Source organism: Oncorhynchus keta, chromosome 18 (assembly GCF_023373465.1).
Source record: "Oncorhynchus keta strain PuntledgeMale-10-30-2019 chromosome 18, Oket_V2, whole genome shotgun sequence".
NCBI lineage: Eukaryota > Metazoa > Chordata > Actinopteri > Salmoniformes > Salmonidae > Oncorhynchus > Oncorhynchus keta.
The window spans coordinates 19,705,575-19,727,643 of NC_068438.1; the positions used below are offsets into that span (position 1 = coordinate 19,705,575).

At 42.1% G+C, this 22,069-nt stretch overlaps 1 protein-coding gene and 1 pseudogene across 3 annotated transcripts in view; both read left to right on the top strand.

Moving 5' to 3' along the window:
- Positions 1-16,689, top strand: part of LOC118372750 (lissencephaly-1 homolog A-like) — a 63,990-nt gene extending 47,301 nt beyond the window's left edge. For all 3 annotated transcript variants that reach the window (XM_035758739.2, XM_035758738.2, XM_035758740.2), the window contains 6 exons: positions 2,056-2,224; positions 4,360-4,462; positions 4,587-4,815; positions 12,303-12,404; positions 12,754-12,910; positions 14,710-16,689. In XM_035758739.2, coding sequence (XP_035614632.2) covers positions 2,056-2,224; positions 4,360-4,462; positions 4,587-4,815; positions 12,303-12,404; positions 12,754-12,910; positions 14,710-14,783 — 834 coding nt within the window. In that variant the 3' untranslated portion in view covers positions 14,784-16,689. The remainder of the gene's footprint in view (positions 1-2,055; positions 2,225-4,359; positions 4,463-4,586; positions 4,816-12,302; positions 12,405-12,753; positions 12,911-14,709) is intronic.
- A 2,983-nt stretch (positions 16,690-19,672) lies between these two features.
- Positions 19,673-22,069, top strand: part of LOC118372743 (RNA N6-adenosine-methyltransferase mettl16-like) — a 34,419-nt pseudogene continuing 32,022 nt past the window's right edge.

Sequence of the window (22,069 nt, forward strand, 5' to 3'; positions counted from 1 at the left end):
CCTCCGCCTCGACCACTATCCATCCAACCCGGAGCAGGCCCAATCAAGCTCCAAATCTCACAATCTGCCCCCTCCCCTCTTCTTTCCTGGCCTGTCTCGCCTCACTCTATTCCCTACTTTCCCTCCAAACCTTGCTGTTAAATCTTATACTGGGGAGCTGAACTTAAGAGCTCTGCACACTCTGACATTCTCTCTATTTCTCTCTTCCTCTGACATTCTCTCTTTGACATTCCGCTATGGCTGTGTTAGTTTGCCTGCAGTCAAACTAGTCTCTTTTTTCCCCTCTTTGTTTAGTATGCAGGGAGTAATTGTCACAGGGCTTTGGTGCTCTGCGGACAAACTGCTTCCTCTCACTCCTTCCCTCTCTTACTCCCTCTCTTCCCTTGTCCACTGCTCTCCCTTCTGCTAACGTAGCAAATCTATACAATCCTTTTTTTAAAACTTGTTACCAGCCTTGAGCTCGCCGCCTTGGCAGTATTTAAATCAGCAGGTTTTGTGAGCAGTGAGCCTTCTCTATTTCACTCTCTCTTGCTCTCGGTTTCTCCCTTCGCTTTCTCTCGCTCTCGCTTCCCCCCACCTCCCTTTCTCTGCATCGTGATGAGAAACCCTGTCACACAAAACTAGACTGAACAGCTTGAGGTGAACTACTGCTTATGGCAAGAACGACATATGCCTTTAGCATATACTGGACCCCATTATTTTAGTGACTATTTAATAGTGTCTTTCTCTCACAAGTGGGCCTATATTAATTACTGCCTTGGTATTTTGGTTTTTCTTTAAATTGAATATAGGTTATCTTCAGTTGGTCAATGGAAATACTTAATCAATTTGTCTCTCGCTCTTAGAGCCACATTGTTACGAGTGGCTAACATAAACACTAAATTAATCTTATGCTGTTGTCAGTACATAAGCACAGTTAATTTTCAGGTTAGCTTCCTCTGACCTTATTACCTAATGACCTTCTTCCGTGCATCTAGACTGCACTTTACTGAGCTAATATTCTACATGGGTCTGCAGACGAAAATGTCATAAAAGCTGGAATTGCACCACCATGTTTCACTACCCCGCCACTTGCATAGGTAGCACAAGCTCAGCAGACCAAGTGATGGGCTTGGTGGTACTGGCAGACTTAACACCACGCCATACTGGGTGGATTTTGTGGTACACTAGACTTGAGAGGGGGCGGGTGGAGTTGGCAGTGGAGAAAGCCCAAATGAGGCAGAAGGAGGGGGCTTCTGTCACTGTCTGCCAAAATCCAGCCCCCACCACCCTGCTTGCTCAGCGGTGGAGGAAAAGCTTATCCCCACAGTGCCTGTCTGCCTGGAAACACAGGGTAATGTGATAGCCATTATGCTTGAGATGCAGCCAAACTAGTGTTTTTGAACTTTTTATTTAAGACTCAAATCCCACTGTCAGTATAGACACTCATATTTATTGAACCACCATAGTCTTACTTTTGGATTATTTCCTTCTGACTATCCCAATAAGAGGATATTTGAATTGACACGCTTCACAGACTAATGTAGTCTTCTAGAAACAGTCATTTAATCAGACAAGGAAGATTTTGAACATTTTAATATGTATTGGGGTCTGTGTTTGCATGTTGAGACGTCGTCTGGCTTGTAGGTTCATGATTCTGTGCTATTTGGAGCTCTGGAGACGAATCTCAGACAGTGAACTGTGGTAGCTAATGTCTAGAGTTTGTCTGGCACCCCACCCGGGTGTGTTGGAACTCCTGTGATATGACATCAATATGATCTGCTATCCCCATCTCTCTCTGCCATTCTCAGCCTGGAGGCAGTGTCACAGGGTGCAGGCTAGGCTAGACTGTGGTATTTGGTCTCTGTGAAGATTTTTAGATTTTTGAGAGCAGCTTAGGTGTGCGTTTCTGTTCAGGTGTTTGTGTTCATGTGTGTTTTATGTTCACACAGCAGCTGAAGTTTAGAATTGTGTGTTCATGTGTTATCTTCTCTCTCATCTGAGGTGTGTTTGTTCTCATTTTCATGTGTGACATGTTTAGACAGAAGCTGAAATAGTGTTTTCTCTCCTCACCAGGTGTGGGACTATGAGACAGGAGACTTTGAGCGGACGCTGAAGGGCCACACTGACTCTGTCCAGGACATCTCCTTTGACCAGACTGGCAAGCTGCTGGCCTCCTGCTCTGCAGACATGACCATCAAGCTGTGGGACTTCCAGGGCTTTGAGTGCATCAGAACCATGCATGGTGAGGGGACAGGGGAGGATGGGTGGGACTGGTTGGAGGATATTATATGTCTTCGACTATGAGGAGGACCAGGGATGGTGTGGTATATCTTTTTGGTTCAGGCAAAGCATGGATGAGCAATTCCCGACGTGTATGTGAGAATGTGTTTGGATGGGTGCTAGCTGTGTTGGGACACAGGTGCTACCGATGCTGTTCATTGTCATGTATGCTATGGCTCATCCTCACTGAAGTTCATGGCAATCTGTTCCAATTCACAGAAAACCCAGTGACACTAAAGAGCTTCACACAACAACCAAATGATCTGTCACACAGGCTTTAATGTTAATGCCAGCCATTCCACACTTCTTAATATCCTCCCCAATCTAACTCCTATAGGCGGTGGGGACTTGTTCTCTCACCATCTCTCTGTCTCTCTCAGGAATTCAGTCATTTGCACCGTTTAATATTAAGATTTGGAGGGCAGAATATGAGAAGCCTTTTTGTATTCGCACACACGTACACCCTCAAGACAAGGTGCTATTTCTCATATCAGCACTCTAAATGTACCAGTCCTTAGGCAGTGTCACTGCCCCCTCCCCTCTTTTAAATCCTAATTGCTGCATAAATTGAGGCGGCATATCTTACGTGTGCCTTCAGGCCCCACTGAAACAGGAGGACACCACTGCAGTGGTTTTCCTATTCCATTGGAACTGCCGAGAGCTCCTAAAACATATCAAAACTTAATGTTTGACATCATATGCCCCTTAAAATCTCCCCCAAAATGTCTCAAATTGCCCTGACTGAGAAGTATACTACATGAATGAATATGAATGCTGAATGTAAATAAGCTGAAAATAAGCTCTTGACTCGGACTCAGTCATTTTTTAATCCATGTTTGACTTGTAAAGGTTTAAAGTGTGTGTGTGTGTGCGCGTGTGAGATATTAGCAGTCTCTCTCGAATCCGTTTTGGGTGTAATTTACACCATGTCAGTTAGAGCTGGCATGTTGCCCCAAAACAGACAGGCTGTGTTCACACTGTGAAGAAACGAGAGCTTGGGGACCTCTTCTCTTTGTCTCCATCTCTCTCTCTGCGCCTGCCAGTTACACTGCGCCATCTTTCCTGTCATCCTCCCATCCCCTCATATTCTCATCCTTTCATTCTCCTTGAGTTCCTTTCTTCCTCTAATTTTCCTTCTCTCCTTCCATTCTCCTTAACCAATTTCCCTTCTCCGTAACCAATTTCCCCTCTTTCCTCACCCTTTCTCATCAACACCTTTTCTCTCTCCCCATCTTCCTCTCCCTCTCCTTCTCTCATCCTCTTCCCCTCCTTCCCTGCATCCTTCCCCCTCCCACCAGGCTGGCTGATTTGGTAGTGAAGATTAGGAGAGATTTTGGACAGTCAGTTTAATTATCCTCTTCACTCAGCACCAGATAGCAGCCCTTTTGTGAGGCTTTCACCACCCATTATTATAACAGCCAGTAGCGCACTGTGGGGCTACTGTGCTCCCCAACACATACACGCACACTTCTCATATTTTAAGCTTGCCTTTTAGAACCTACTTATCATTTCTGTATCTTTTTAGCAGATTAAAAATGGCTGCCCTGGTGACTAGGTAATTAGCTGCCTCTTCTCCAGGAACAAAGACACCCTGGGTGTAATTGGCTGTCTCACTACACATGTTAATTGGCTCATTTGGACAAAACCTATTTTATGGCATGTTTAGTTCCGGGGACTTTATCAAGGGGATGGTTAAGGACTTCTTGTCAAAGTGGGTGGCATTCAGAAATGGAAAGGTTTTGGCAGGAATTGCTGGCTAATGCTTTTAGCCCAACTTCGCACTGCCACTGTCTGAAGTACAGTACTTGAACATTTCACCAATAGATATTTCAGTCACCAAGGGAAAGGGGACACCTAGTCAGTGGCACAACTGAATGCGTTAAACCGAGACTTGTCTTCCATATTTAATCAGAGGTGCGGGGGCTGCCTTAAATCGACGTCATAGGTGCCTGGGTGAGCATTTGTTGTTGGGGGTTGCTCAAGGGCAGAATTGTTCTACCTTTTCTGCTTGACAATTCGAACCAGCAACCTTTTGGTTACTGGCTCAGCTACCTGCCGCCGAGTAAAGGTCTCATTGTATTATCTTTTGTTTTCCAGGACACGATCACAATGTTTCATCCGTAGCCATCATGCCCAATGGAGATCATATAGTATCTGCCTCTAGGGACAAAACCATTAAAATGTGGGAGGTGGCCACTGGGTAAGTACACTGCATAATAGCAGTCAGTGCTCACCATGAGCCTAAATGTTCTTTGAAAAATTCCCTATGCTTCTGCAAAGCAAGCAACCATCTTTAACCCTTCTCCCCTCTTCCCACCCGTCAGTTACTGTGTGAAGACGTTCACGGGCCACAGGGAGTGGGTGAGGATGGTCCGGCCCAATCAGGATGGCACCCTGATCGCCAGCTGCTCCAATGACCAGACTGTGCGTGTGTGGGTGGTGGCGTCCAAAGAGTGCAAGGCCGAGCTGCGGGAGCACGAACACGTGGTGGAGTGCATCTCCTGGGCCCCTGAGAGCGCTCATCCCACCATCTTGGAAGCCACCGGCTCAGAGGTGAGAAGGTGCTCGACACAAAGATACTGATACACACACACTTCACAAAAGGCTTTGTCTCCTCCTTGGTCCCCAAAAGCAGATTAGGCAACCCCTTCGTCGTCAAAACACCTACTGCTGACTCTTCAAAAGCACCTTGCCCTTATGCCCTGTATTTGGATCTGTGCCAAAACCTGTATGTACATACAGTGGGGCAAAAAAGTATTTAGTCAGCCACCAATTGTGCAAGTTCTCCCACTTAAAAAGATGAGAGGCCTGTAATTTTCATCATAGGTACACTTCAACTATGACAGACAAAATGAGAAAAAAAAATCCAGAAAATCACATTGTAGAATTTTTTAATGAATTTATTTGCAAATTATGGTGTGTGTGTGTGTGTATATATGTGTGTGTGTACATGTGTGTGTATATGTACATGTGTGTGTATATGTACGTGTGTGTGTGTGTATATACATACAGTGCCTTGCGAAAGTATTCGGCCCCCTTGAACTTTGCGACCTTTTGCCACACTTCAGGCTTCAAACATAAAGATATAAAACTGTATTTTTTTGTGAAGAATCAACAACAAGTGGGACACAATCATGAAGTGGAACAACATTTATTGGATATTTCAAACTTTTTTTAACAAATCAAAAACGGAAAAATTGGGTGTGCAAAATTATTCCGCCCCTTTACTTTCAGTGCAGCAAACTCTCTCCAGAAGTTCAGTGAGGATCTCTGAATGATCCAATGTTGACCTAAATGACTAATGATGATAAATACAATCCACCTGTGTGTAATCAAGTCTCCGTATAAATGCACCTGCACTGTGATAGTCTGAGGTCAGTTAAAAGCGCAGAGAGCATCATGAAGAACAAGGAACACACCAGGCAGGTCCGAGATACTGTTGTGAAGAAGTTTAATGCCGGATTTGGATACAAAAATATTTCCCAAGCTTTAAACATCCCAAGGAGCACTGGTCGTCCCTTTAAACTTTCAGCTCATACAAGGAGAAGACTGATCAGAGATGCAGCCAAGAGGCCCATGATCACTCTGGATGAACTGCAGAGATCTACAGCTGAGGTGGGAGACTCTGTCCATAGGACAACAATCAGTCGTATATTGCACAAATCTGGCCTTTATGGAAGAGTGGCAAGAAGAAAGCCATTTGTTAAAGATATCCATAAAAAGTGTTGTTTAAAGTTTGCCACAAGCCACCTGGGAGACACACCAAACATGTGGAAGAAGGTGCTCTGGTCAGATGAAACCAAAATGGAACTTTTTGGCAACAATGCAAAACGTTATGTTTGGCGTAAAAGCAACACAGCTCATCACCATGACCACACCATCCCCACTGTCAAACATGGTGGTGGCGGCATCATGGGTTGGGCCTGCTTTTCTTCAGCAGGGACAGGGAAGATGGTTAAAATTGATGGGAAGATGGATGGAGCCAAATACAGGACCATTCTGGAAGAAACCCTGGTGGAGTCTGCAAAAGACCTGAGACTGGGACGGAGATTTGTCTTCCAACAAGACAATGATCCAAAACATAAAGCAAAATCTACAATGGAATGGTTCAAAAATAAACATATCCAGGTGTTAGAATGGCCAAGTCAAAGTCCAGACCTGAATCCAATCGAGAATCTGTGGAAAGAACTGAAAACTGCTGTTCACAAATGCTCTCCATCCAACCTCACTGAGCTCGAGCTGTTTTGCAAGGAGGAATGGGAAAAATCTTCAGTCTCTCGATGTGCAAAACTGATAGAGATATACCCCAAGCGACTTACAGCTGTAATCGCAGCAAAAGGTGGCGCTACAAAGTATTAACTTAAGGGGGCTGAATAATTTTGCACGCACAATTTTTCAGGTTTTGATTTGTTAAAGTTTGAAATATCCAATAAATGTCGTTCCACGTCATGATTGTGTCCCACTTGTTGTTGATTCTAAACAAAAAAATAGTTTTATATCTTTATGTTTGAAGCCTGAAATGTGTCAAAAGGTCGCAAAGTTCAAGGGGGCCGAATACTTTCGCAAGGCACTGTGTGTATATGTATATGTGTATATATGTGTATGTATCTATATGTGTGTATCTATATATATATATATGTGTGTGTGTGTGTGTGTGTGTGTGTGTGTGTATTAGAGGTTGACCGATTATGATTTTTCAACGCCGATACCGATTATTGGAGGACAAAAATAATCCGATGCCGATTTTTAAAATGTATTTGAAATAATGACAATTACAACAATACTGAATGAACAGTTATTTTAACTTAATATAATACATCAATAAAATCAATTTAGCTTCAAATAAATAATGAAACATGTTCAATTTGGTTTAAATAATGCAAAAACAAAGTGTTGGAGAAGAAAGTAAAAGTGCAATATGTGCCATGTTAGAAAGCTAACGTTTAAGTTCCTTGCTCAGAACATGAGAACATATGAAAACTGGTGGTTCCTTTTAACATGAGTCTTCAATATTCCCAGGTAAGAAGTTTTAGGTTGTAGTTATTGTTGGAATTATAGAACTATTTCTCTCTCGACCATTTGTATTTCATATACCTTTGACTATTGGATGTTCTTATAGGCACTTTAGTATTGCCAGTGTAACAGTATAGCTTCCGTCCCTCTCCTCGCTCCTACCTGGGCTCGAACCAGGAACACAATGACAACAGCCACCTTCGAAGCAGCGTTACCCATGCAGAGCAAGGGGAACAACTTCTGCAAGTCTCAGATCGAGTGACGTTTGAAACACTATTAGCGTACACCCAGCTAACTAGCTAGCCATTTCACATCACATCGTTACACCAGCCTAATCTCGGGAGTTGATAGGCTTGAAGTCATAAACAGCAGAGCTGCTAGCAAAACGCACGAAGTGCTGTTTGAATGAATGCTTATGAGCCTGCTGGTGCCTACCATCGCTCAGTCAGACTGCTCTATCAAATCATAGACTTAATTATAACATAATAACACACAGAAATGCAAGCCATGGGTCATTAATATGGTCGATCCGATAGCTATCATCTCGAAAACAAGACGTTTATTCTTTCAGTGAAATACAGAACTGTTCCGTATTTTATCTAACGGGTGGCGTCCATCAGTCTAAATATTCCTGTTACATTGCACAACCTTCAATGTTATGTCATAATTACGTAAAATTCTGGCAAATTGGTTCGCAATGAGCCAGGCGGCCCAAACTGTTGCATATACCCTGACTCTGCGTGCAATGAACGCAAGAGAAGTGACACAATTTCACTTGGTAAATATTGCCTGCTAACCTGGATTTCTTTTAGCTAAATATGCAGGTTTAAAAATATATAATTCTGTGTATTGATTTTAAGAAAGGCATCGGTGTTTAAGGTTAGGTACACGTTGGAGCAACGACAGTCCTTTTTCGCAAATGCGCACTGCATTGATTATATGCAATGCAGGACACGCTAGATAAACTAGTAATATCATCAACCATGTGTAGTTAAAACTAGTTATTATGATTGATTGTTTTTTTTTTACAAGATAAGTTTAATGCTAGCTAGCAACTTACCTTGGCTTACTGCATTCGCGTAACAGGCAGTCTCCTTCGTGGAGTGCAACGAGAGGCAGGTGGTTAGAGCGTTGGACTTGTTAACCGTAAAGGTTGCAAGATTGAATCCCTGAGCTGACAATGTAAAAATCTGTCGTTCTGCCCCTGAACAAGGCAGTTAACCCACCGTTCCTAGGCCGTCATTGAAAATAAGAATGTGTTCTTAACTGACTTGCCTAGTTAAAAAGATTAAATAAAGGTGTAAAAAAATATATATCGGCAAAATCGGTGTCCAAAATCACCAGACATGTTTGAATCAGACCATGAAATGAAAAGTACAGGAGGAACCCTGTCATTGCCCAGGGTCAGGCCATCACCCTGAATGGTGCCCCTGTGAATATCCCGCTCTCCCCAGTTTTGTGATCATGCGTGTCCAATTTCAGCTACATCAGATTTAAAACATATACCCTAGCAGGCAGCTAGTGGCCCTGTCAAGAACCTTGCCTTCCTGTCTGCCTCGATGCCTGAGCACAATGGTACACAATGTCCCATCTTCAGATCTCACGGAAGGAGCCTCAGACAGTTTTGCCTCTTTAGCTCTCTGTTTCTGTGTTTACACATTTGAATGGTTGATGTGCTAAGTCGATGCAGTGATGGTATTGTTGAACTTGGCTAAGGCTCAAGCCAGAAGAGTAGACGCACACACGTGCACACACACACACACACGTAAACATACATGTAAACATACATATCCCATTACCCTCACCTTTAATCACTTTTTTTTAAAGACTTAAAGAACTTGGGGCTTAGTAGCAGATCCGGTTCAGATAGGATTGTCCTGTCATCAATTATACTGTCACACTTTATGTTCTATGAACTGGGGTTTACAGATTATTTCACTTATAATTCACTGTATCACAATTCCAGTGGGTCAGAAGTTTACAGACACTAAGTTGACTGTGCCTTTATACAGCTTGGAAGATTCCAGAAAAAGATGTCATGACTTTAGAAGCTTCTGATAGGCTAGTTTACATCATTTGAGTCAATTGGAGGTGTACCTGTGGAGGTATTTCAAGGTCTACCTTCAAACTCAGTGCCTCTTTGCTTGACATCATGGGAAAATCAAAAGAAATCAGCCAAGACTGCAGAAAAACTATTGTAGACCTCCACAAGTCTGGTTCATCCTTGGGAGCAATTTCCAAATGCCTGAAGGTACCACATTCATCTGTACAAACAATAGTACGCAAGTATAAACACCATGGCACCACGCAGCCGTCATACCACTCAGGAAGGAGACGCATTTTGTCTTCTAGAGATGAACATACTTTGGTGCGAAAAGTGCAAATCAATCCCAGAACAACAGCAATGGACATTGTGAAGATGCTGGAAGAAACGGGTACAAAAGTATCTATATCCACAGTAAAACAAGTCCTATATTGACATAACCTGAAAGGCCGCTCAGCAAGGAAGGAGACACTTTTCGGAGAAATGTCCTCTGGTCTGATGAAACAAAAATAGAACTGTTTGGCCATAATGACCATCGTTATGTTTGGAGGAAAAAGGGAGAGGCTTGCAAGCCGAAGAACACCATCTCAACCATGAAGCACAGGGGTGGCAGCATCATGTTGTGGGGGTGCTTTGCTGCAGGAGGGACTGGTGCACTTCTCAAAATATATGGCATCATGAAGGAAAATTATGTGGATGTATTGAAGCAACATCTCAAGATATCAGTCAGGAAGTTGAAGCTTGGTCGCAAATGGGTCTTCCAAATGGACAAGCATACTTCCAAAGTTGTGGAAAAATGGCTTAAGGACAACAAAGTCAAGGTATTGGAGTGGCCATCACAAAGCCCTGACCTCAATCCTATAGAACATTTGTGGGCAGAACTGAAAAAGCGTATTCAAGCAAGGAGGCCTACAAACCTGACTTGGTTCCATCAGCTCTGTCAGGAGCAATGGGACAATATTCACCCAACTTATTGTGGGAAGCTTGTGGAAGCCTACCATAAACATTTGACCCAAGTTCAACAATTTAAAGGTAAGGCTATCAAATACTAATTGAGTGTATTTAAACTTCTGACCCACTGGGAATGTGATGAAAGAAATAATAGCTGTAATCATTCTCTCTACCATTTTTCTGACATTTCACATTCTTAAAATCAAGTGGTGATCCTAACTGGCCTAAAACAGGGAATTTTTACCTGGATTAAATGTCAGGAATTGTGAAACTGAGTTTAAATGTACTTGGCTCAGATGTATGACTGCAACTGTATGTCCTCCTCGTGCATGCTTAGCTGCCGAAGATGATATTTGATTTTAAAATAAGAGATGGATGGTAGTTTTGGTGAATATGGAAAAAATATTATTTATACTGCACCACAGAGCTTGTGGAAATGGAACAATTTAATTTTAAGTGCAAATGTGGTCTATCACATATTGCCCTCCAGTGCAAGTTTGCTCTAATCTGTGTTCAGATACACTCTTACAGTGCATTCGGAAAGTATTCAGGCCCCTTGACCTTTTCCACATATTGTTAGGTTACAGCCTTATTCCAAAATGAATTAAATGTAAAAACAAAAACGATCTACACAATACCCCATAATCACAAAGCAAAAACTGTTTTTTTAAGAAGTGTTCACATTTTTTAACATTTACAATACAAAACAAATATCACACTTACATCAGTATTCAGACCCTTTACTCAGTACTTTGTTGAAGCACCTTTGGCAGCGATTACAGCCTCGTGTCTTCTTGGGTATGATGCTACAAGCTTGGCACACCTGTATTTGGAGAGTTTCTCCCATTGTTCTCTGCAGATCCTCAAGCTCTGTCAGGTTGGACAGCTATTTTCAGGTCTCCAGAGATGTTCGATGGCGTCCCAGTCCGGGCTCTGGCTGGGCCACTCGAACATTCTGAGACTTTTCCGGAAGCCACTCCTGCGTTGTCTTGGCTGTCTGCTTAGTGTCATTGTCCTTTTGGAAAGTGAACCTTTGCTTTCATCTTGTAACTCTAGCATAAAGGCCTGATTGGTGGAGTGCTGCGCAGAGATGGGACAACCTTCCAGAAGGACAACCATCTCCACAGGGGAACTCAGGAGCTCTGTCAGTGACCATCTGTTTCTTGGTCACCTCCCTGACCAAGGCCCTGTCCTGATTGCTCAGTTTGGCTGGGCAGCCAGTTCTAGGAAGAGTCTTGGTGGTTCTAAACTAATTAAATTTAATAATGATTAGGTCCACTGTGTTTTTGGGGACCTTCCAATGCTGCAGAAATGTTTTGGTACCCTTCCTCAGATCTGTGGCTCGATACAATCCTGTTTTGGATCTCTACGGGCATTTCCTTCGACCTCATGGCTTGGTTTTTGCTCTGACAGGCACTTTCAACTGTGGGACTTTGTATATACAGGTGTGTGCCTTCCCAAATCATGTCCAATCAATTTAATTGACCACAGGTGGACTCCCAAGGATGATCAATGAAAACCGGTTGTACTTGAGCCTAATTTCGAGTTGTAGCAAAGGGTCTGAATACTTATGTAGATAAGGTAGTTTGTTTGCAAATGTTAAATACAAATAATTTCTAAAAGGTTGTTTTTACTTCATTGTTATGGGGTGTTGTGTGTAGATTGCTGAGGATTTGTATTTATTAATCCATTTTAGAATAAAGCTGTAACAAAATGTGGTATGTCAATGGGTCTGCATACTTTCCCGAAGGCACTGTATCTATGCAGTCTGTGTCCTGCTCTGGAGACACATCCTCTGATAACTATTCCGTTTGTAGTCCATTACCCCTGATGCTAAGGTGCTATTTATTTTTCGAAGGCTGTGGTACAAAAATGCATTTATTTCAGAGGGCTGCTGGCAGCATATAGCCCTTATAACAAAATAATCATAGGGTTGATATCCACCAAGTGAACACTGCTAAAGGTTCTATATTGGCAATTTACGGCGGCAATTGGAGCTCATCGTATTCTTTCTCTCCCTGTGTCCTTCCAGTCTAAGAAGAGTGGTAAGCCGGGCCCCTTCCTGCTGTCTGGCTCCAGAGACAAGACCATCAAGATGTGGGACGTCAGCATTGGGATGTGCCTTATGACACTGGTGGGTGGACCATTAATCATAGACATTCGATAATGGTCATTCTGATTCATGCAGTTTTTAATTGAAAAATGTCCCCATTAGTGATGCCGACTCCATTCTTCACATAACATGACTTGAATTGTAATGTGGTTGACTGGTTTCCCGAACTAAGCATAGTTTGTTTCTGTCAAGGAGCAGTCTGGGAAACTGGCACTAGATTTTGTATTTGAAAATAAAAGAGAGCCGCACACTCTAGGAGGTCAGATGCAAAAATGTAATTACCAACGTTTCGACAGCCAAGCTGTCTTCATCAGGGTTTATCAGGGTTAGAATGTGTATTAACAATTCTAACCAAACACTATTGTCCCAGGTTGGCCATGATAACTGGGTGCGCGGGATGCTTGTCCACCCCGGAGGCAAGTTCATATTAAGCTGTGCTGACGACAAGACCTTAAGGATCTGGGACTACAAGAACAAGCGCTGCATGAAGACTCTTAGTGCCCATGAACACTTTGTTACCTCTCTCGGTAAGCCGCTCTCAATCTTCTCTTCTCCTACAGTCACAGTCAGCGCCAGTTACTGCTGGGTCTTTTTTAGTAGGCACACAGTAGCAAAATGTTTGCGCTGAGCTATGAACTGAAATTTCTGTTATTTTTTGTTTTTTTAAAACGACTATTTGATCCGAGTTCTGTTCAATTATTTGAATTCAATTTAGTTATTTTTTTTTTCTGTGAGCTTAATGCGCACATTGCACAGCTTCTCTAGAGATAAATCAGATCCAGCCTGAACTGTGTGACATAGTAGAGTTGTAGTTTCCAACAGGCCAATATTCTACATAGTTTAATGCATAAAACGGTGTAATAAACTACAATGACCATAATCCATTGCACATCTACTTGTCAAGTTTTTCTTTTATGCCTGCTAGGGAAGAGGGAAGAATTCACAATCGTGAGATGATATAGAGAGCAAGTGTTGCTTCGCGAGGTATCTCTAACTGAAAATACTTTAAATAAGTGATTGATAGTTGGTATTCAGTAGTCATAAAAATATGCTACTTTGAAGAACTACAAAATAGGGATTTTGTCAGACACCATATGCAGCAGCTCTGTAAAGATGAGATGATTACTAGTCATCAAATAAAACAAATGTAATATACACAACTGAAATATTTAAATTATGGTTAATAATTGATGAGCAGTAATAGGCAGTCACTATCATCATGTTACTTTTATTGAATGTTTTATTCTGTTACAGCATTCAATCCACATAGTGCATAGTGCATTTAATGCTTAAAAATATTATTGAAACTGAAATCAAAAAAACATTTTTTTTTAATCAAACGGAACTAACCTCCAAAAAGCACTAATCACTCAGTACTACAAAACATTTTGCAACGTGAAACGAACATTTGATTTCATCTCAGTGGCTAAGTTCAGGGAGTACCTGCCTGTATCTCCATGTCCTTAGTGAACTCAGCTCTGGTGTTTCCTGAGTTGTTAGTTCTTTGTTTGGTGGTTTATTGAGGTGTGAGCTAGGAGGCTCTGCATTAACCCCCTCGGGTGCATCATGCTATAGGCCCCAGAGTGAGAGGATCAGGCAGGGGTTAGACAAAGCTGTTTTGAACGTTGGTTGAATGGGGTTAGGGATAGATAGATGGATAGGAGAGGGGTGGGGGTTGTAGAGTTATGATAAACTGGTCTTGCCTGGCTCAATATCCTGGGGGCTGCTAGCTGGCAGCTGGGGTCTAAGAGGTAGACAAATACTCCAGGATTTTCCCAATTTTCCTCAAATCTGATTCTTCTAAGCGGATCAAGGCTAGGGAACTCTCCGGAGAAGGAGACTCCAGCTATCCAGCCAGCTTTCCTGTCAGGCTTGTGCTGTTTGAAGTCTCAGCCTCCGAAATCTAGCCACACACACACAGAGCACTGCTGTAAGCTATTGTTTGGATATTTTGGGGGGAGAAGACAAATACACCTTTTGTTGAGGTTGATGTGCTGTGCTTTTCTGTGTGATGCATGTACCAAGAGGTAAAGAGCTTTGTCTAGTTAATGAAATGTCCCAATTCAACTATTGATAATAAAATAATGATATATTCAGGTCATACTGCTAAATGGAATATGCTTGATAAATGGCCTTTAATGTGGAAGTTAACTAATTATTCTGCCATCTCCTCTGGATAGAACCCGATTCTCTCTCTCAATTAATTTCAATTAAATTCAAAGGGCTTTGTGGGCATGGGAAACATGTTCACATGGCCAAAGCAAGTGAAATAGACAAATTATTTACTCTTCCTTTGTACTGATGCCCTTTTTCCTCTTCTCCTCAGATTTCCACAAGAATGCGCCGTATGTTGTCACCGGGAGCGTAGATCAAACAGTAAAAGTGTGGGAGTGTCGCTGATCCGATCAGGCCTAAGAAGATCGGACCACCACCATCCCAATTACCACCCCACCTCCTCTCACCCCACCTCCTATAGGCCTCATAACCCCCCCGCCCCCCTCTACATCCCACCTAACACTATCTCTTTCATCACCTCTGGTTACACTCACACACCATGGTTAATACCTTATCCTGTCATCACGCTCTCTGGTCCAATAACTATGGTCCTTTTATGTACATTATTCTGGATGTAGATTGAGCTATTAAATGTTACACAGCAAAAAAAGTGTTCTTGCATGGTGATGATGAATCCAAAATTGTATACTGTAAATTTACATAAGGTTGTCTAGAAGTACCATAGGTTTAACATGGGTGGGGCTGGCTAAGTCTGTTGTCACATGCAGCCTTACCTACCTACTTATTGAAGGCAGATGTTTCTTTGTGTGTGTCACAAATGCCACACTATTCCCTATATGTTGCAATACCTATGAACAGGGCCTATGTGCCCTGATCCAAGGTAGTACACTACAGGGAATAGGGTGCCTTTTGGGACACATTCTTTGACTGGGTGTAAAACGTAGGGCGCTAACACTGATAATTTTAAAAACGACTGTCGTTTCTTTTCGTGTCAGATTTATTATTTTTGTCACTTTTTTTTCCTGTTTATTTTATTTTTGTTATTTTCTCTCCTTTTCACTGTTGTAGTCTGTCAGTGACCTTTTTGAGGGGGAAAAGTATAATCCCTTGATGTCGGAGGATATGAGATTGTCTGTCTGTGGGGGTTTTGTTATTGGAATAATCTGTAGCTTTGTAACATCACTTCTGAAGTGTGCATACCATTTCTCTTCATGTGGAACTAGATAATATATTAATGGCTGCATATACGATTGTTTCAAACTGTTGTCTATCTTCGGTCATCTGGGGGTTGAGAAAACAAAACAGCTTTGTACTCTTGTCATGACGACGCGTCCTAAACTGAGTAGCAAAACCACACCTGATAGGCTTAGAATTATCCTATCCAATGACTGAATTATGTTTATTGAATCGGAACCTTTCTATATTGGCATCTGAATGAATTCACCTGGCTAGGCTGCGCAGCTGGTGATCTTATTTCAGGGGGTTAGCATTTTGGCTGAAAACTCAGTGGACTGATGACTTTCAGGTTAGCATTTAGGCAATGTGAGCCGATAGCGTGAGGTTACTCCTCCCTGAAACGCTGCCCCCTGTCTGTTCGGACTGGTACTGGACCTTATGGTTGGCCGCAACTGATCAGGCGACCGACCGCTTCAGCCTTTCTTTAGCACTTGGCCCTTTAGCAACTGACTTCAGGGATATCACCTCTTTTTAATCTCAAGCACTTGAAAAGAAAGACCGTTAGGTGTCTCCCTCCCTCTGTAAGATGTCTCACTGTTGTCTCAAGTCTAACCTGAGTGATTTCCATTGGACTCAACTGAACCTTCTCCCTTTTTCTAACCATATGACGAATCAGGTGTCAGCTGGGTTTTATTATCCCTTATACTACAGGAATCATGTAAGAGATTTGATGCTCAGTTGGCCATTGTCTTGTGCTGCTTGCTTCTATGGGCTGTGTAAATTAGGGAGGGTAAGCTTAAGCCTTAGCTCTGGATGAAATATGCAAGTTTCAAATGAGTCGGACACAGTCAGAGAGACGTCGTCATAGCATGACAAGGAGTCAAAGTTGCCCCTCTGGTTTTGATGTGCAAAATATCTCCCTGGAAAAATACAAAGAATTGAGAGGTAATAAAGCTGTTTCTGTGGGGGAGAAAGACATGTAAACTAAAGCTTTTTACTGAGCTGTAGGTAAGTGTCCAAATCTGTGTTTCCACTGAACTGACTGGGTAACTTTCGGGGGGGATTCATTCATTCAGTTGGTGATGAAATAAAATGCTAGCAGTAGACATGCTAATGAATGATTGTGTTCTCTGTACAGTAGAGGTCTGATGGTTGTAGTTCTTGTATAGGGATCTTCACCCCTAAGACTATATACAGCAGCTCCCTTGCCACAGACCGACGTTGGTCTTGGGCTAGACCTACTAGGATCTGTTTGTGCACAGGAGAGTGCTTAGACACCATTCCTAGGGAAGAGCTCTTGGGTCAAAACTCTTCAGGACTGACTAACACATTGCAGTAGTCTCCAGGGTGGCAAGCACATCTGTATCCTATTCTGTTCATCTTAATGAGCTAGAAGGCTGAAGAAATAATGAAAAATGACAATTGGAACTAATTCTAATCTAACCAAATCTATCTATGACAATGGAGACCAACCATTCCCCCCAAAAACAAAAACTAACATCTTGCTTCTTACTCTGCAGCAGGCGAGGAAGAATCCTATTATCTTGCACATCCCTGCTTTTCGTTAGCTCTTTGGTCCTTTGCCCGACTGGCGATCGAAGAGAAATGAAGACTCAATAAAATATCATTTTTTTAAATCAGCCTTTTTGCATTATGATGCAATTCTGTAATAATAAAATACTCCACTTGCTTAACTGATTTTATTATTTTAAGCTTTTTTGCTGAATAACTTCCCGTTCCTCTTCCTGTGTGTATTTGATTGGATGTAGCTAGCTGCTGCTGTTGACCTCTGAACCCTCATAGTGGCGAGTGTGATGAACCCTTTGACCGGTTGACAATACCACTGCTGCATGTACCCCTGTTGTACCAGAGGCTGAGCCATCTGGTCTTGTGAGCCTTTCTGGTTCAAGTGCTATGATGTAAGCCACTGAACACTCAGGCCGAGTCTGAAATGGCACCCTATTCACTAAAATTAGTGCACTTAAGACGCAGACTCAATCAGCCACAGGCCACTCCGCTAAGCTGTCAAAGGCAAGTCTGTCCACTTGACAAATTTATATACTGTAAAAAGAGCGAGAAGTAGGATAAGAGAACTCCATCTCTTATGAGAAGGGGTGGTACCCCTACTGTTGCTTGCCAGTAAGCAGGTGTATTGTCCCTGTGTATCTATGTATGTATACTGTGTATTTTGCATATTGACTTTTCAAAGACACCAGACAGGTTGGCTCAGGCTGGCTTGATGGCTGCAGACAGACCTCACTGTACTTAATGTGGTTGGTTGTTGCTGCTGAAAGGAGGACAGATCTGTAAATGTATGAACTGGCTCCTTCATTCCTCTATATGCGATGGGATTGTGGCAGACTAAAGATGTTCTGAGAGAAAAGAAGCCTCCTTGAGAGAATACCACTTATGCCTCCTCTAGACTAGAGACCCCCATGTATTTAATCAGACTAGACTGGTCTTTCTCCAAGCTCCTTTCTCTGTCAGTCAGAGGGAGGGAGAGACTTTGATTGAAGAGTCTGCTTGAGTTCATTCCGTTACACCAACCATCGATAGGACAATTGGACATGGTGGTGCTGATGCACCATAAAACGTGTTTTAGCTGAAACCCAAAAAATTTAACTACAGTAAGACGACATGGTTTAGCTTCAGCATTCAGATGTCCTGATCTGTTCTGTTCTCAATCCTAGGCTAAGTTAGCTTCCTGATTTAAGACGATTCTCTCTTCAGATTGGCTTAATTCAGGATTACCATATCAGGTTCCTTGTGTGTAAATTCTAAACCAGGCCTGAAGTGAGCCTAAATGGATATTTGACTTGACTCTTATTGTTATTAAAGAACTCAGCTTTCCTTTTCTTGGGTTAGACAAGAAAGGTCTATAAACAAATTGTCCAGAGGGAGAATGTGTGTCTCCCATTGTAATATAGTTGTCATTGAATGAATGCTTTCCTTAACTGTGCTATTGTACCTTCCCTGTGAAAAGAAATCACTTTTTGCCATTTGCAGCTCCCAAGCAATCCCAATGCTGCACTGGCTAGGTGGATCAGAGGGACTGGCAGACAAGCTTGCACTGTCTGTCTGGTCCTTCCCCCTCAGTCTCAAGTCCATCTGTCTGCTATAATCTGCCTTGTGAATAGATTGAGGGCTTCAGACTTCGCACAGCTTGAACAGGATTTATAGTTTTGCTTTCAACGTCTTTCTCACTCTTCACACAGCAAAATTGCTAACAAAATATCTGGATGTCATTATTGTTTGCAACATAATTAAAGAAAAATATGTAAATGTTGTCCTTTTATTGGGTTGGAGGGGGGGTTCTCAACAAAGAACATGCACTGCTTGATATATTACATGTCTACCACAGATCAGTTCATTTAGGGATTTTCTGCTAAAGGTTTCGGGGAAAGCGAGTCTTAACATTTCATGATTTTCTTCAGCGAATGGCATGTATTTTTTCTTGGGTAGAAAATTATAGATCATTAAATGATCATAATTACATATTGCCAGTATACTGTGTGTGTGTGAAGTATTAATATAATGGTAGGGATTAATTTTTAATGTTCACAGCTGTTATGTATGCCAAGAGATGATGGAAACCATACTTGGAACAGAATGTGATTGACAATTTACATGAACAGAACCAAAAATCTAAATCTTTCATTTCTAAGACCATGTTGGTGTCTTTATTTATTTTTGCAATCTTCCAGATAAGTGCATGGTTCCACCTGGCTGGCACCTTCCTGCTATGTCTAATTGTCTGACTACACTAAAAATGTCTCATGATCTTGAAGAATATCGATGAAGTGTAAAATGCAGCTCTGGGAACAGATTAATCATGCTGAACAGTTTAGGTTATGACTCATATTTGCTCAAGCAATATTTTAATTCACTTGGATACATTTGTGCAAGTGTCAATCTGTTTTACTGTTGCCCCTTTGCAAATGTTTGACTGGGTGGGTAGGGTGTACAATTGCCATCATTTTGCAGTCTGCTTCTGAATGAAGGATCATTTGTATGTGGAGAATTGATCAATCAACCACACACACTCAACATCAACTATAAATTGTTGTCGGGATACTACTGATGATATGTAGCCTCAACCTATCATGTTTCAAAATATCCATGCTGGCGGGATCCATACCTCAATTGAAGTAGGAATGTGAAATGGTTAGCTAAGAAATTATGGTTAAGATTTAGAGTAGGGACTAACCAAAGATACCGGATTGCCCTGACCCTTCAAAATGTTGACTGTTTTGAATGCGCTGAATATCGACGTCAACCAATGTCTCGTCGCAGAATTGTGACTTCGTCCATCACAGAAGAGACGCATTATCGTTTATGCAAAAAAAGTCCAACGTGAGTTCTCAGATCGTGTGTACAAGACAACTCTACATACGAATATATTCCTGAGCGAATATTTCAGGTATTCAAGTTACTACCATTATAACAAGAGGCTAGCTAACGCTAGGCATCTCATTTAGAGGTATTATATAGCCATCTATATAAATAAGTTGAAATGTGCTTTAGCTAGGTGGCTAACTTGCTGTTTACTGATTTAATGCATTTAGTTATCTAACAAGCTAGATACTATCCCCATAGTTTTACCTTTTGTATGTAGTATTTTACACGCATTTATGTCAGTTAGCTAACTTTTTAGTTAGTTTAGTTCTTCCTCCACAGTGAAGTGAAAATGTCACTAAACAGGTCAATGGAACCGCTACAAAGACAAGCCTCCGGACTTGGCCTACTCGGCCTCCAAGTATCCAGACTTCGAACAGCATGTCCACACCAACCTGGGTGGCAGAGCTATGTGAGTACAGGGCGTATTCATTAGCTACGGAAATCGTTTTAAGAACAAAACGTGAGCAAAACTATAAGTTGTATTGGACAAATTCTGGTAGTTTAGGACCCTCCCCGTTTCGTTCCGGTTGCTTCCATTTAAGAAACGTTTTCCAACAGAATCGGCGCAATGAATACGCCCAAGTACATATGCTGTAGCCCAGTTGTTCCTAACTCAGGTCCTCGAATATCCCCAACAGTTCACATTTTTATTGTAGCCCCGGATAAGCACGGCGTATTCAACTTGTCAACTAATCATCAGGCACTCAATGAGTTGAATCTCAGGTATGTTTGTCCCGAGCTACAACAAAAATGTGCTGTTGGGGGTACTTAAGGACCGGCCACTGCTGTTGACTATGACTTAGTGTCAATTTGTGCCACTATTTATTTGGTGTCACACCAGTAAAACCAATGTGTGTTGCAGAATTTGTTTTTTTTTTTTATTGAGTGTTGCCAACTCCCTAGCATGTTCTCTCATTACTGTAGTTTTCTCGTGTGTGTGTCCAGCTAGCAGGTGACAGGGAGAACTCACAGTAGGAGGGGCAGAGAGTTGGAAGGAGAGAGGCATCAAAGACAGTTTGATTATCCTCTTATCACACCATAAAAAAAAATGTTTTTCTCCCTTCCTCTTTCAGAGGAAATGGTATAGTTTGTTACAGATGTTACCCATAGACACTAGCTTCCCATATAACTATTAGAGCAGGGTTTAGACAAATGCCTGTGGTTGCTTGTGATGTTCATCGGCTACAGAGGAAGAAAAAGTGATCCCTGAAATTATGAATGCATGCGCTACAAACAGAATCTCAGCTCTGATGGGGAGGAGTGGAAAGTTGGAAACCAGGAGGAACCAGGGCTGGAGAGGGAATGGGAGGTGCAGAGTGGGGGGTTAGGGGGTCACACAGTCTGATGAGAGAGGGAGACTGTCTCAATTCTCCCTGACTGGAGGGCAGGATCTGCCAGCCAGTAATTGGGACACACACAGGGATGTGAAATATGCAGAGAGAGGAGGGGGCGATGGAGGGAGAGGGACAGAGCGTGAAGGATGGACAGAGAGGTAGAGAGTTTTGGGGCTGCTTTCTATCTCCGAGTGGCTTTACAGATCACATCTCTACTGTCAAGATTGTCTTCACTTTTCCTCACAGAACAAAGGCTTGAGAGAGGTTTCTCTCACAGAACTGACAAGGGGAAAGATTGTGTGATTGTGACTGCTGAGTCCTGTCACATCACGGTGTGCTTTTGTGTAATTTACTCCCCTTCTGGTTGTGGGAAAAACAAACACGATGGCTGCTTAAGTCAGAGACAGTCAGTTCGTCAAATTTCTGCCCTGCTAGATCTGCACCTGTCAAATGTAAGTGCTGTTATTGGGACGTGGGAACATCTAGGAGAAACAACGGCTCAGCCGAGAAGTGGTAGGCCACACAAGCACACAATGGAACCGCTGAAGCGCGTAGAGTGTAAAAAATTGTCTGTCTTTGGTTGCAACACTCAGTACTGAATATCTAAATCGGCCGATTAATTGGTATTGGCTTTTTTTGGTCCTCCAATATATTTGCAATAATGACAATTAAAACAATACTCAATGAACAATATATTTGCAATAATGACAATTAAAACAATACTCAATGAACACTTATTTTAACTTAATATAATACTTAAAA